Raw genomic sequence first — 16,289 nt, forward strand, 5'->3', positions numbered from 1 at the left:
GAGGCTGAGGGTTATGGAAATGGAGATTGGTGCTGCCCAATGCACCTTCAGGGCCTAGTTAGTACTGGAATGGGAGACTGCCTGGGAAGACCAGGGCATGGCGCGGGAAGGACTTTAGACTTTTAGATCCATCGGCATCACCGGGGAAGCTGGAGCCAACCCCAGCTGACTTCAGGTAAGAGGTGGGGTACACCCTGGGCAGGTTGCCAATCTGTCGCAGGGCTAACACAGAGATGAACCATCATTCACGCCTATGGACCATTTAGAGTAGCCAATTGACCTAACCTGCATGTCTTTGGACTGTGGAGGAAACTGGAGCACCCAGAGGAAACCTGCACAGGCAGAATATGCAAACTTTGGACATTGACAAAGTTATAATTATTTTAGCTGTCTATAACAATATATTGGGGTTGATATTAAATAATGAATAATGAGCTCAAGGTGCAGGTTTTTAGCTTTAAGTCTCACCTATCTGCCTCTTTTGAAGGGACCAAAGGTTCTTGGACACTACCATAATTATAAATTAAATTAAATTGCCATTTTTAATATTTGGTGTCAGTCAAAGACTGCCTGAAGTCTGGAAAACACAGACATCACCAGATGCTGGCTGTCTTCTCTGGTGATGCTCTGCTGGGCTTAAAATTAATTTTGTCAAAGTCCAAATAGTTATGAACCTGACTATATAATGCTACTGTGCATGTTTTTCCTCAAGCATCATAAAAATTGAGCAGCATGATGGCACAGCGGATAACATTGCCGCCTGACAGCTCTATGGCCATCAGTTCAACCCTGTCTGTGGTGTTTCACATTTTCTCCATGTTTACATGGGCTTCCTCCAGGATCTCTCATATCTTCCCACTGTCCAGCTCTACTATATTGCTCATAGATGTGAATCATCATCTTTCAGCTGATCCCATTAGAGGTCGCCACAGTGGTTGTGTGAATGGTGGATTCTCCCATCTTACACCCAGTGTTCCTGGAATTAAGAAAGCCTTCATGGGTTTTTCTGACATAATCCTCCCCAATCTATCTGGGCTTGGGACCAACACTAAGTATGCACTGGCTTGTGCAACCCCAGTGGCTGGGTATTTTACCTAATCTGCATGTCTTTGACCTGTGGGAGGAAACCCACACAGACACGGGGAAAACTCCACACAGAAAGCCCTCTGTCAGCCATGAGGTTTGAACCTAGAACCTTCCTGCTGTGAGGCGACAGTGCTAACCACTGCACCATCACCAGTATTTCCAAGGACAGGCATTTTAATTTTAGGTCCCACCTCTAGCCTCGTTCTAGATCCACAAGTATTCTCAAGATGTCTGCAGGCAGTCTTGTCACCTCTAACAGAGACTTCAGGCTACAAGTCTCCTCTCAGGAAAGGCTTCCATTTGAGAGTGGTTGCCCTCTCAGAGACATGTGCCCAGCAGAGCCAAAGTCCAGATGTGAACCAAATTGAATATCGGTGGAGCTCCACCAGGGAGAACTACAAGTTGACAAAGACTTGATTTGCCATCAGTGAAGAGATCTTAATTTGCCTTACGAAACCTCTCCCAGAACTCGGACATCGTTTCTGGAAAGGCTACCAAAACTTCATTAGATATTCTTCACGCATATTTACAATAAAAAAAAAAAGACATTGAAAAACTGGAAAAGAGTGTGTATGTACAAGAATAATAATATTGGCTTGCTTTTTTTTGTGGTATATCAGATATGTTCCATTCAGCTACCATGATATTGAACAATTTGAAAACAAGTTCAGTATCATGCTAGCTGAATGGAATATAATACCACTCAACGCCAGGCAATATTATTTAAATGTGTCACTCATGTCCGCAACGTATTTTGTTTAACGAATACGTTGTTTAACGAATTTACATTCTTTATACCATATAATTTTTTTTAAATACAAAAAAGTGTGGGCCCCAATGACCCCATTCCCTTAAGTAAGAGATCGTGCACATCAGTACAGATCACTTGCTTTTCCCCTGTGTGAAGCTTGGAATTACAAGTTCAACCCTGTATGAAGTAGAAAATTCTTCTTCTCAAGTAAAACCTTGGTCTGCCAGAATTTGGTTACCAGGTAAATGTAGTTTTGGATCTAAGAGTTCAGAATTTCATACAAGCTCAACATCACTAACCCTCCCACCCCAATCACAAGACAGAAAGGTAATTGCACCAGTTGGGCTGCAGACCATTAACACTTTCACAGTACTGTTTCGTATAATTAGAATATACTTTTTCACATTGTTTGAGGTTCTTGGGACGTTCCAGTAAAATTTTGAAACAATCCATAATACCTGTCCAACATAGGAAATATGCCTTGAACACTGGTGGTATTGTTGCACACACAATTTCATGGTCAGGCTACCTTACCATAAATGATCATTTGCTGTGCATCCGTTCCATCCATTGCCAAAATATTCAGTGTACTGTACTCCCAGCTCAACTAAGAATAAAAGCCAAAAGGTCAAATGCTACATCATTACAAAGTTTTGTGTCATATATATATATATATATATATATACACACACAGTGCTCAGCATAAATGAGTACACCCCCTTTGAAAAGTAACATTTTAAACAATATCTCAATGAACACGAACAATTTCCAAAATGTTGAAAAGACAAAGTTTAATATAACATCTGTTTAACTTGTAACGTGAAAGTAAGGTTAATAATATAAACTTAGATTACACATTTTTCAGTTTTACTCAAATTAGGGTGGTGCAAAAATGAGTACACCCCACAACAAAAACTACTACATCTAATACTTTGTATGGCCTCCATGATTTTTAATGACAGCACCAAGTCTTCTAGGCATGGGATGAACAAGTTGGCGAGATTTTGGAACATCAATCTTTTTCCATTCTTCAACAATGACCTCTTTTAGTGACTGGATGCTGGATGGAGATTGATGCTCAACTTGTCTCTTCAGAATTCCCCAAAGAAAATAATTTCTTTACACCACAAAGGTGAAGGATACAAGAAGATCAGCAAAGCTTTACTTATCAGTCAGAATACTATAGCAAAAGTGGTACAAAAATTTAAGAAAGATGCAACTGCATAGCCTAGTAAACTAGACCCACCCGCCTAGCAGCCAAAAATATTTTTTGCCTAGCGAATGGGTCTAGCCTCGCACCATATAAACAAAAACACCCCAGGCATCAAATCGTGCCCGCCAATCACAACGCAAGGTTTTTGTTTGGATTCTTTGGGTGGGCTTTTGCAGGAGTGACGACAAAGCTGCGCGACGCTGGAGAAAGCACAACAGGAAAGATGGCTACCGCTAGTGACCAGCGCGCGTTTGACTCCGCTTTGGAATCAGTTTTAGAAGAATTAGACTTGGAGTTTTCATTGAAACATGAGATTCCAAAAAAGTTGGGACAAAGTACAAATTGTAAATAAAAATGGAATGCAATGATGTGGAAGTTTCAAAATTCCATATTTTATTCAGAATAGAACATAGATGACATATCAAATGTTTAAACTGAGAAAATGTATCATTTAAAGAGAAAAATTAGGTGATTTTAAATTTCATGACAACAACACATCTCAAAAAAGTTGGGACAAGGCCATGTTTACCACTGTGAGACATCCCCTTTTCTCTTTACAACAGTCTGTGGGACTGAGGAGACAAGTTGCTCAAGTTTAGGGATAGGAATGTTAACCCATTCTTGTCTAATGTAAGATTCTAGTTGCTCAACTGTCTTAGGTCTTTTTTGTCGTATCTTCCGTTTTATGATGCGCCAAATGTTTTCTATGGGTGAAAGATCTGGACTGCAGGCTGGCAAGTTCAGTACCTGGACCCTTCTTCTACGCAGTCATGATGCTGTAATTGATGCAGTATGTGGTTTGGCATTGTTATGTTGGAAAATGCAAGGTCTTCCCTGAAAGAGACGTCGTCTGGATGGGAGCATATGTTGCCCTAGAACCTGGATATACCTTTCAGCATTGATGGTGTCTTTCCAGATGTGTAAGCTTCCCATGCCACACGCACTAATGCAACCCCATACCATCAGAGATGCAGGCTTCTGAACTGAGCGCTGATAACAACTTGGGTCGTCCTTCTCCTCTTTAGTCCGAATGACACGGCGTCCCTGATTTCCATAAAGAACTTCAAATTTTGATTCGTCTGACCACAGAACAGTTTTCCACTTTGCCACAGTCCATTTTAAATGAGCCTTTGCCCAGAGAAGACGTCTGCGCTTCTGGAACATGTTTAGATACGGCTTCTTCTTTGAACTATAGAGTTTTAGCTGACAACGGCGGATGGCACGGTGAATTGTGTTCACAGATAATGTTCTTTGGAAATATTCCTGAGCCCATTTTGTGATTTCCAATACAGAAGCATGCCTGTATGTGATGCAGTGCCGTCTAAGGGCCCGAAGATCACGGGCACCCAGTATAGTTTTCCGGCCTTGACCCTTATGCACAGAGATTCTTCCAGATTCTCTGAATCTTTTGATGATATTATGCACTGTAGATGATGATATGTTCAAACTCTTTGCAATTTTACACTGTCGAACTCCTTTCTGATATTGCTCCACTATTTGTCGGCGCAGAATTAGGGGGATCGGTGATCCTCTTCCCATCTTTACTTCTGAGAGCCGCTGCCACTCCAAGATGCTCTTTTTATACCCAGTCATGTTAATGACCTATTGCCAATTGACCTAATGAGTTGCAATTTGGTCCTCCAGCTGTTCCTTTTTTGTACCTTTAACTTTTCCAGCCTCTTATTGCCCCTGTCCCAACTTTTTTGAGATGTGTTGCTGTCATGAAATTTCAAATGAGCCAATATTTGGCATGAAATTTCAAAATGTCTCACTTTCGACATTTGATATGTTGTCTATGTTCTATTGTGAATACAATATCAGTTTTTGAGATTTGTAAATTATTGCATTCAGTTTTTATTTACAATTTGTACTTTGTCCCAACTTTTTTGGAATCGGGGTTGTGTGTGTGTGTGTGTGTGTGTGTGTGTGTGTGTGTTTATTTATTTATTTATTTTTGGCCACGCATCATGCTGTGATTGTGACAAACAGGCAGCACAACTTTTCGGCATGTTTTTGCCGAGAAATAGCGGTTCCTGTTATTATATATGCGGTGAAGAGCTTTGGTTTCACCGACCGGAAGTGTACCTCAGGTCTCGCATTAACCAAATGCCCGGATGGTCGAATCGGCGACTTTTGGTGAATTTTTTCCCCCCCTTTCCTTTTCCTGCAATACTGTGCCTCACGCGCTTACTGTTCTGTACAAAATATCAACTACTTAATAGCCAGACAGCTAACAATGTCCAGCAAGAAAAAATCCTTCAGGTACACATCAAAACTTTCTACAAGCTTTGCAATTCATCCAGAAAACCAAATATTACCAAGACATTAGCTTAATCGCCAAAAATAATTATATCTCTGCCTGTTAAATGTACCAGAAGTGACCATATCTAACTTTAGGTAGCTTAATTTTTTGAAAGGCAATAAATACTTGCTAGCCGTTAGCTAATAAGTATATAATATTACAGGTTCATTGCAAACTCGCGTGTGATAGAAACCCGAAAAGAACATAAACAATACAGAGCATTTTTTAACATAGTTACTGGGAGACCAAATGGTTTCCCAGTGGCCAGATTTGGTCTCCTAGTCAATGCCAAACCAGTTTCACTGGGAGACCAAATTTTAAACCAAGTTATGTTAGATTCATGCTGAAAGGTAAAACTGAAATGGGATTATGGGAGATGCTTGAATTGCTGGTCCAAATTCATAAGACTGTTTTCTTTGGATTGGAATGTTTAAGAAATATTGAAGTTGGGTTGTCAAGACTGTTCCAATTTCCAAATTATAGACTAAATACACAGTTATTTGATACTATTTTTCACACTGAGCAATAAAGTTGAAGATTTTCTTATTTCTTATTTTTCACTGTTTCTTAAAATGCATAATATTATGAAAGTTGATAAAACAATAACTTAAACTCATAGTGTAATTTTAGTATTTTACCATACTTATGATGAAGTTATGGTAACTTGGCACTGCATTAACTATGTTGATATTATGCTGGCTAGAAAACGAGGATTCGTAATGCGGCAATTTGCATCACAGAATATGCCGCAGCGGTGCAGCCGCATGGACTCTGAGGCCTGTGATTGTATTGCCCAGACCAGTTGGTCTCCTAGTGGAAAATCCTTTAAAAAATGCTCTGTAAACAAATGATTAGATAAAGCACAGATATGCCCTGTAACTTCTACATCTGTTATTTTCATTCTGCAGTTAATCACACTCTCGTTTATTTTGTTTTCTCCTTTGACAGTGAGCAGTTCACACTCTGCAGTGCACTTCTAGATGCGACCCAACAGGGAGAGTCTGAGGCTGCAGAGCTAAAGGAGAAACAGCATATCCTAAACTCAGTTCAGGTTTCAGCAGTTTACCTTTTTACAATACCTTATTTATTTATTTGAATGAAAATCAGTTTCATAGCAATACATTTTTATGTTCTCCAGCAGGGGCGATTTCTCAGAGACAACAAGGGAAGCCGAGCTTCCCCTAAAATTCTCTCCCCAAACTGCGGCGTCTACGACGTTGAATTCTCATTAAAACAATAACTTGCATAACATAATATATGCCCAAGATTGTATTTATGTTCATAACTATCCTGTAACTTATTTGAGTGATGTCTGACGAACTTGCAGTTCGCTACGAGAATCACCTTTGCTGCCAGGCTGTAACCTTTCTTATTTCAATGGGCTCTATGGACTGGCAGCAGTGTTGCCAGATTGGGTGGTTTTAAGTGCATTTTGGCGGGTTTTGAACATATTTTGGGATGGAAAACGTCAGCAGTATCTGGCAACACTGACTGGCAGCCGGGTATCCGTTGCAGTCTACGAGACGGCTCTGAACAGCCAATTTCGGCTAGTTGTTATTGGTTAAAATCAACAAAATCGTCACTTCCAGGGAAGATGGGCTTCTCTGGGACTAAACGAGACAGTGGGAGGGACAAGAAGCCGGGCTGATAAAGGATTATTGGAGGTAGTGTTTGAAAGACATGAGGAGGGCGGTATTTCGGCGAAGAACACGGAAGTATGATCAGTCAGTCCCTAGCGGATGTCGAGAAAGTGTAGTCGTGTGCCAAAGTGCTGTCCGAATTTCTTTTCATATAAACGGTTCTTCTCATTGATGTCTCTGTACATTACTCTGTAAATAAATGTAAATATTACTCGTTGTGCTCCGTTAACTTTCATCCATTCTATCAGTTTGATCATTCGTGAATTCACTCGTTTATTTCATTTGTAGTTCAATCTGGTTGTAGGCTAGCTTGAGCCTTATTGGGATCTGCAGTGCTAGCTGCTAACAGAAATTGGTAAAGTCTCTGGAAAGCACAACCAGCTGGTATGACAGGGTCACAGACCATTTTCTGGAAAAGGAGCGGAGGGCAGAATTTGTGTATAAATAGTGTTCATGTTCATGAATCTGAAGTGTGTATATTGTTCAGTAATGTTAAGAGAATGGTGGGCTCTGTGTTATAGGTTATACCTGGGTATAATATTCAAGGTTCTGTGTGTTGCATAGCCTACCTGGTTATGAATTTCCAGACTGTGTTGCAGAAGATGTTCAAGGATGTGTTGCACAGCTGGGTGTTGTGTTAAAGACTCTGTGTTGCATATCAGGGTATGATGTTCAAGGCTCTTCGTTGAATAGCCAGTGATTTTTGGATGTTTGATATTTTTGATTAAGGATATGAGGCACTAGCCTGGCAAGCCAGACTATAACATGAAATGTACAAGCAAAAATACTTTCTGCCACTAGGTAGGGTTGTCTAGTTCACTATGCTAATGGGGCACACCTTTCTATGCTTTGATATCCAGCCTACAGGTTTTACGATGAATGTGTAAAATGGGCTTCCCCTGTTTTAAAAACCAGCAGCCGCCACTGTTCTCCAGTATTACATTTGAGAATGATGGCATGTGCAGGGCCACCACAAATGCTTCAGTCTTAAACAGGGTTCATTTCTCAAGTTACATTTAATTTTATTTTTTACTTTTATTTATTTATTTTTTGTTATTTGGTAGACAACAAAAACTACTGAGTACTGGGTGTCATAATTCTGTGTAATAGTATCATAATAGTGTCATAATTTAGCTTCTTTTTAGGTTTTCTTTTTGTCTAAATTGATTTTGTTGAGCCCTTACCTCATTATGTAGTTTAGGACAGGGATTCTCAAACTTTTCACAGCCAGTGACCCCTTTAACTCGAAAATAAATTTAATCAACCCCTCTGTACGAAATCCAGCTATTCAAAGATTAGACTAAAATGTGTACAATAATATATTGCCTATTTATTGGCGCCAAAGAGCTTTTTCCCCCCTGAACTTTCCATCATCCATTTGATTGATTTTTTAAAAAATATTTTTATCTATCTATCTATCTATCTATCTATCTATCTATCTATCTATCTATCTATCTATCTATCTATCTATCTATCTTATTTACAAGCTTCTCATCAATCTGCAAAAATGCTCCCTAAAGATACAAAAAAAATCTGGTATGTTCAGTTTTTAATACGTATTAAAAATCCAAAACCTGACTGTCATATTTACACAAGTGTTGAAGCTCACTGATGATCATTACAGACTTAGATTAGATTAGATAAAACTTTATTGATCCCTTTGGGTGGGTTCCCTAAGGGAAATTAAGATTCCAGCAGCATCATTACAGATAAACAGAGAAAAGAAATAGAGAAAACTTCTAGATAAATTTAAATAAATTAATTATTTACATATACAAATATATAAAAAGAATAAGATATGGGGAAGAGAGGAAAGGGGAGGGGGAGAAGGAGGGGAAGAAGAAAAATAAAAAGGTGGGGAGAAGGGGGGGGGGTGGCGGTAGGAGAGATATTGCACTTTATATTGCACATTGTCCGGTATTGCTTATTGTTTGCTAGGCTACTGCTCCTTCCCGTCCTCTGTCCTCCTGTTACCCCTCCTCCCCCCAGAGAGGAGTTGTACAGTCTGATGGCGTGAGGGACAAAGGAGTTTTTGAGTCTGTTCGTCCTGCACTTGGGAAGGAGCATTTTGTCACTGAACAGGCTCCTCTGGTTGCTGATGACGGTGTGCAGAGGGTAACTGGCATCGTCCATGATGTTCAGTAGTTTGTCCATAGACCTCTTCTCTGACACCGTCACCAGAGAGTCCAGCTTCATGCCGACCACAGAGCCGGCCCACCTTAAGTATATTTGAATATGATCCTACAGTCTTGGCACACCTGAATTTGGAGGTCCTTTTCTGTTTCTCTCTACAGAACCTCTCAAGCTCTGTCAGAGTGGATGAGAAGCATGACTGTACTGCTTCAGAAACAATACTGACAGCAAAATCATATCTTACATTCTTAAGCATGTTGCTAAGTTGCAATATAAGTTCCAAACTAAGAGTTTGTGACTGTGATTGTCTTATGTCTTATTTATTTGATTATTGGCCCTGAATTAATGATTAACGGGGCTGGCTCACCCTTCCCAGAAGCCTCTGCACCAAGTAGCGAGTCACCATTTTCGCATCCTTGCATATTCCACTTTTCAAAAACAATCTGGTGACATTCTAAGCCATAAATCTAGAAATGATGATTTTCCACAATCATGGAAAAAACGCGGAAATCGTGGAATCGCTTGTCCGAAACAGAACAGCCATTCTGAAACGGAAAACGGGTTTTTGTCGGCATCCAGTTTCAAAACCCAAGAAATTCAATCCACGGATACAGTGAGGTGTTTTTTTTTTTTTGCACAAAAGGAAATTGAATCTCAGTGTAAACCAGGTTGTCAACAAACTATCAGCATCCCACTATGTTGTAAATGATGCGATGGCTTTTGATCAGTGTGTACGCTGATTGGATAAAAAAGACATCTGGGAATTATAAGCAGGAATGTCTCACCCCAGAAAATACAAAGCAGCTTACAATGCTGATGTACAATGGTAATATTGAGGCTCAGTTTGGGTGAATCCTGCTGAAGCCGTCTCCTGTCTATTTCTTCATCAGTTACCAGTTCATGTTCATTGCTATTTTTGTGAATTTATGGTGACATTTCATCATGCACATGCAGGGTTCAACAGTACAGCAGGTGCGTGTGCAAAAATAACCATGTCATAATATCTAATTATACATTATTAGACTTTGAGTTCATTGAAATCGGAGAAATGGTGATCAAATGTCTCCATAAAATAAATTTCTGTGCTGAATCTTCATTTAATCTGGACATTCTTTGTATTTTTCTTTTGTATGGTACACATTAACCATCACAAATGTCATAAAATATTTTACTGGAATTGTATGACAGTGCTGAACTCACTTACAGTGGTGCTTGAAAGTTTGTGAACCCTTTAGAATTTTCTATATTTCTGCATAAATATGACCTAAAACATCATTAGATTTTCACACAAGTCATAAAAGTAGATAAAGAGAACCCAGTTAAACAAATGAGATAAAAAAAATTTTACTTGGTCATTTATTTATTGAGGAAAATGATCCAATATTACATATCTGTGAGTGGCAAAAGTATGTGAACCTTTAGGATTATCAGTTAATTGGAAGGTGAAATTAGAGTCAGGTGTTTTCAATCAATGGAATGACAATCAGGTGTGAGTGGGTACCCTGTTTTATTTAAAGAACAGGGATCTATCAAAGTCTGATCTTCACAACACGTTTGTGGAAGTGTATCATAGCACAAACAAAGGAGATTTCTGAGGACCTCAGAAAAAGCGTTGCTGATGCTCATCAGGCTGGAAAAGGTTACAAAACCATCTCTAAAGAGTTTGGACTCCACCAATCCACAGTCAGGCAGATTGTGTACAAATGGAGGAAATTCAAGACCATTGTTACCCTCCCCAGGAGTGGTTGACCAACAAAGATCACTCCAAGAGCAAGGCGTGTAATAGTCGGTGAGGTCACAAAGGACCCCAGGATAACTTTTAAGCAACTGAAGGCCTCTCTCACATTGGCTAATGTTCATGAGTCCACCATCAGGAGAATACTGAACAACAATGCTGTGCATGGAAGGGTTGCAAGGAGAAAGCCACTGCTCTCCAAAAAGAACATTGCTGCTCGTCTGCAGTTTGCTGAAGATCACATGGACAAGCCAGAAGGCTATTGGAAAAATGTTTTGTGGACGGATGAGACCAAAATAGAACTTTTTGGTTTAAATGAGAAGTGTTGTGTTTGGAGAAAGGAAAACGCTGCATTCCAGCATAAGAACCTTATCCCATCTGTGAAACATGATGGTGGTAGTATCATGGTTTGGGCCTGTTTTGCTGCATCTGGGCCAGGACGGCTTGCCATCATTGATGGAACAATGAATTCTGAATTATACCAGCAAATTCTAAAGGAAAATGTCAGGACATCTGTCCATGAACTGAATCTCAAGAGGAGGTTGTTGTCATGCAGCAAGACAATGACCCTAAGCACACAAGTCGTTCTACCAAAGAATGGTTAAAGAAGAATAAATTTAATGTTTTGGAATGGCCAAGCCAAAGTCCTGACCTTAGTCCAACTGAAATGTTGTGGAAGGACCTGAAGCGAGCAGTTCATGTAAAGAAACCCACCAACATCCCAGAGTTGAAGCTGTTCTGTATGGAGGAATTGGCTAAAATTCCTCCAAGCCGGTGTGCAGGACTGATCAACGGTTACCAGAAACGTTTAGTTGCAGTTATTGCTGCACAAGGGGGTCACACCAGATACTGAAAGCAAAGGTTCATATACTTTTGCCACTCATAGCAGCTATGTAATATTGGATCATTTTCCTCAATAAATAAATGGGCAAGTATAATATTTTTTGTCTCATTTGTTTAACTGGGTTCTCTTTATCTACTTTTATGACTTGTGTGAAAATCTAATGATGTTTTAGGTCATATTTATGCAGAAATATAGAAAATTCTAAAGGGTTCACAAACCTTCAAGCACCACTGTATGGTTTAATTTCATTCACATCCTATGGTTTGTTTTCTGTCAACCTTTTCATGTCCAACTTGTTTACTTTCAGTTTCATTTCTTTAAATTAATTTATACTCAGGGTATTATCTAGAAATTGAGAAAAGGGTGTCTGATGGCAGAGCGAAGAACTGCTAGGGGGGTCCAAGGCCATGCTCCCCCAGGAAAATTTGAAATATTGAAGCAAATTTGAGCCCCTCTGGTGCAATCTTGGCATGAAAAAGCAGTCGGGAGAAGCTCTTAAAATAAGGTGTTTTAGGTAGTGAATTTCTGAAAAAGGAATCAGTCAACTCAAATAATTTCAAGAAAATTCTTTATTTTATGCCATTTTATAGCACATGTAGCGTTTGTGTCTAATTTTGCAATGCTCAGTCCTGATTAGCACGGTGTGGTAAATTGGTAATGGCTGACCCAACCACAGAAGCTAGCCTTTACATATTGAGCATGTGTAAACATTAAACAGTGTTCTCCAGAAAATCTGAAATGGCCTGCAATAAAAAGTAGTAGGTGGATAATACTAATGTGCTAATACTAGGGAGGTCTGGGGGCATGCCCCCCAGAAAATTTTGAAATTTATATGCCTTCTGGTGCACTCAGCTAATAAATTATTAACAATTTCCGTGTAAAATACTTGCTATATGTATGAAATTTTCCTCCAGATGTATATGTGTTTGGCTTTCTCACTTACCCTCTGTAGTATGCTACCTGGCTCTGTAACATATGCTACATCATGGTCACGTGGTCTGGCTCAGCCAATCAGAGCGCGAGAATCGATCAACAAATATGGCATCACTTCCGGTCATGACCCGAATCAAAGACAATTTTGTGATGAAATAATTGCATTTACACCAAATTATGGGCAGTAGAGATGACGTACTGTAAATCACTTGAACATTGAAAGGCAAGTTGTTGGGGTTTTTTTCTGGGCTCAAGTGGTGCAGACCATCTGTGTAGCTAGAGAAAACCGCTGGTTGCTGGTTAGACTCAGAAATCTCTCCGATTATATATTTTACACATGCCTCAGAGATTTCAGACATGCATACAGCTGAACCTGGCTGTAGTATGAAACAAGGACTATGGTTGGTTGCCATGCCGTGCGCTGGCCAATGGGAATGTGCTATTGGTTCTGAGCAATCACGTCCCGCTTCAGAAATAAGGGAGAGCAAACATTGTACCGGAGAAATACGCATGTGGGATGCAGATTTATTGTGTTGTTTGTGGTCCCCACTCGTCCACTTGCATTTATTTTGCTCTGCCAGTGCAACTGACGTTGCTCATTTTTCTTTCATCATACTTTTCTCTAATTGGAATTTTGAAGCCCGTCATTGCAGAAAATTATCTGTCAACTTCTAGTATTACCCGTCGAAAAGACGTGTTGATGGGTCTCTAGATAACACGGAGTTTATACTTCAAGTTTTATTAGATTAATCAAGATTTAACTTTATTTCCTCCAGAAGCTTTGAATTTGTGAGTCTAACTCTTAAAATTGCACATTAGGTAATGTGTTATAACAACACATGCACAATAATGGGGCATTGGATAGTTTTTGTTTATTGTTGCAGTTAAAGTTTGAGTTTTATTGAAAAATTATAAATTATTAAAGCATAATGATTATTATACCTGCTTTTTGATAAACTTTGTTAACCACTTTCCTTTCATTGAACTAGTAAATACATAGTAATAAAAAGGTTATGGTCAAGACAAGTGAAAAATCTTGCTGCTTGTCTGACTGGATAAGTGGATTAAAAGTTAATATCAAGCCCTGACATGCTGTCTTATGTCATTTTGATGTCTTTCAGCAGAGGTGATACCATACATTTCTTCAACTTCTTTCACTCTCCCAATTTGAACCTGAAAGTCCATAATTATGTAGAAATTAAACAAAAAAATGTTTTTCAAGTTTTGTTTTTATGGATTTCAGAACTCAATGGGCGGCATGGTGGTGTAGTGGTTTAGCACTGTCATCTCACAGCAAGAAGGTTCTGGGTTTGAACGTAGGTGCAATTTGTGATTAAGTGATCAATCTCATTAAATCAGTCTCATTAAATATTAAATCAGTCTCATTAAATAATACCTTTAATTTTGATGCTTAATAATAAATTATCAAACAGCTAAATTATGGTATATTCCAAATTATTATGATCACTTACCATATTACACAACCTATATGCATCTTGGAATTCTTTGAGGTTGGGTGACTTCAAGGAGTATGGAAGCAACACAGACACAGTTTAACAGAATAATTGAATTTATTATAACAAAGATAAAAATGAATAATGTCAGTTGAAATATATACAAATATGATATATACTTGATGAGCGTGTGTGTGTGCGTGTGTGTTTTATCTGAGGTATGTGTGTCACCACGTGGAAAAGAATTAGCTCTGAGTTGCTAGCTAAGATGTGTGTGTGTGTGTGTGTGTGTGTGTGTGTGTGTGTGTGTGTGTGTGTCCATGTGGTGTAGGCCTTGTGACCTAAGCAAAAGGTTAGCCTAGCTTGCTAACGAGACAAAAGAATTCTAGCTAAGGTGTGTTTGTGAGTGAGTGTGAGTCCACGTGGTGGAGGCCTTGTGGCCTAGGCAAAGACTAGCGTTGTGTTGCTAGCTAAGATAGCTTATAACACTACTAAATCCACTGAAATCTTGATGAGGTCAAAATATGTGTAAATAATGAAATTAAAGTGTTAGAAAGGGATAGAGAAGCATGCAAAACCTATCTATTAAACAATTGCGAGATCAAAACAAAATAGAACAATCAATTCAACACCGAGTGTCTGCAGTGTACACAATTAAACCGTTCCTGAGTTTAATTCACCCTCCTTAATAAAGCTAATTCCTAAGACTAGTCCTTATGCCCAAAATTTGCCAGTCTTACTTAGTATCTTGCCTCCAGGGCTCGAAATTAACTTTTTTCCTTTGTGTCCCCCAGTGGTCCCGAATTCTGTGTTGTATTGTCCCGAATGGAAGCAATAGTGTCCCCATTTTTTTCCTCTCTGAAATAACCAGTGGTTATTTTATCATATGATAATATTATCATATGAATATTATCATATTCTAGCTAGCTAGGAATATTATCATATGAAGTTACTATTATATTTGTAACTATGCGATTTTATGTGTCAGCCCTGTGATGACCTGGCGACTTGTCCAGGGTGTACCCCGCCTTTCGCCCGTAGTCAGCTGGGATAGGCTCCAGCTTGCCTGCGACCCTGTAGAAGGATAAAGCGGCTAGAGATAATGAGATGAGATCTAGCTCATTCAGAAAATGTTTCAACTCCCTACATCTGCAGTACACTTTAGTTGAAAATAAGACCCCTTTTATGTTCATTTCATCTACTTATACCTTGAACATCTGTTGGCACTTATAAGGCCAACTTATAATTTTCACCATTACCGTTATCCATTTTTATGAACTTTCCGTTATCCATTTTTATGAACTTTCCGTTATCCATTACCGTTATCAATTTTTATGAACTTTCCGTTATCCATTTTTATGAACTTTCCGTTATCCATTACCGTTATCCTTTTTTATGAACTTTCCGTTATCCACTTTTATGAACTTTCCGTTATCCATTACCGTTATCCATTTTTATGAACTTTCCGTTATCCATTTTTATGAACTTTCCGTTATCCATTACCGTTATCCATTTTTATGAACTTTCCGTTATCCATTTTTATGAACTTTCCGTTATCCATTTTTATGAACTTTCCGTTATCCATTTTATGAACTTTCGCTGCCGGTTGCAAATGTTAGCACCATCAGCATAGTGCAGGTCCGAGCCTAGTTGTGCTGCTGACTGACTAAACTTTCTGAACTAGAAAGACACCAAGAAAACTCACTTATTCTGTTGAACGGTATCTTCCGTCAATATCATCCACGTCATTCCTGTTGTATTTTATAACGTGTCTAACAGTGTTGATTAAGTTCATTCAGTTGCTAGCGTTGCCTGCAGACCAGGCGATGACGCTTTGGATCCTGAAGGTCCCGGAGACGTTATGTCTGGCCTTTCAGTTTCTTCCCCACGGTCGGTCCGCTTCACTTCAGCATTTTTGTTCTGGCAAGAGTCGGCGCAGCGTGTGCGGTAGCAATTCCATTCCAAGTCCATATAATGCGGACTCCGGCCGAAGATTCTCGAACAGAATGCGCTGCTCTGTAGCCTACGGATGCAGGTGCATCGAAAGTGTAGCTACTATGTATTTTTCGCTGTTAACGTTTTAAAATTAAAATTGACAAATTAGGTGAATGTCTACGTATGTGTTACGGCTTTGTAAATAATATTAATGTAGAACTTTTTTTCTAGATCTATTTTTTTTCCATTGTCCCGGGATTGTC

At 39.2% G+C, this 16,289-nt stretch overlaps 1 protein-coding gene across 1 annotated transcript in view; it reads left to right on the plus strand.

Moving 5' to 3' along the window:
• Positions 1-5,286: 5,286 nt before the first annotated feature.
• Positions 5,287-16,289, plus strand: part of LOC132884361 (coiled-coil domain-containing protein 122-like) — a 40,816-nt gene continuing 29,813 nt past the window's right edge. The window contains exons 1-2 of the mRNA XM_060918204.1: positions 5,287-5,312; positions 6,301-6,403. Of these exons, the coding sequence (XP_060774187.1) occupies positions 5,287-5,312; positions 6,301-6,403 (129 nt within the window). The remainder of the gene's footprint in view (positions 5,313-6,300; positions 6,404-16,289) is intronic.

Source organism: Neoarius graeffei, chromosome 4 (genome assembly GCF_027579695.1).
Source record: "Neoarius graeffei isolate fNeoGra1 chromosome 4, fNeoGra1.pri, whole genome shotgun sequence".
Lineage (NCBI taxonomy): Eukaryota > Metazoa > Chordata > Actinopteri > Siluriformes > Ariidae > Neoarius > Neoarius graeffei.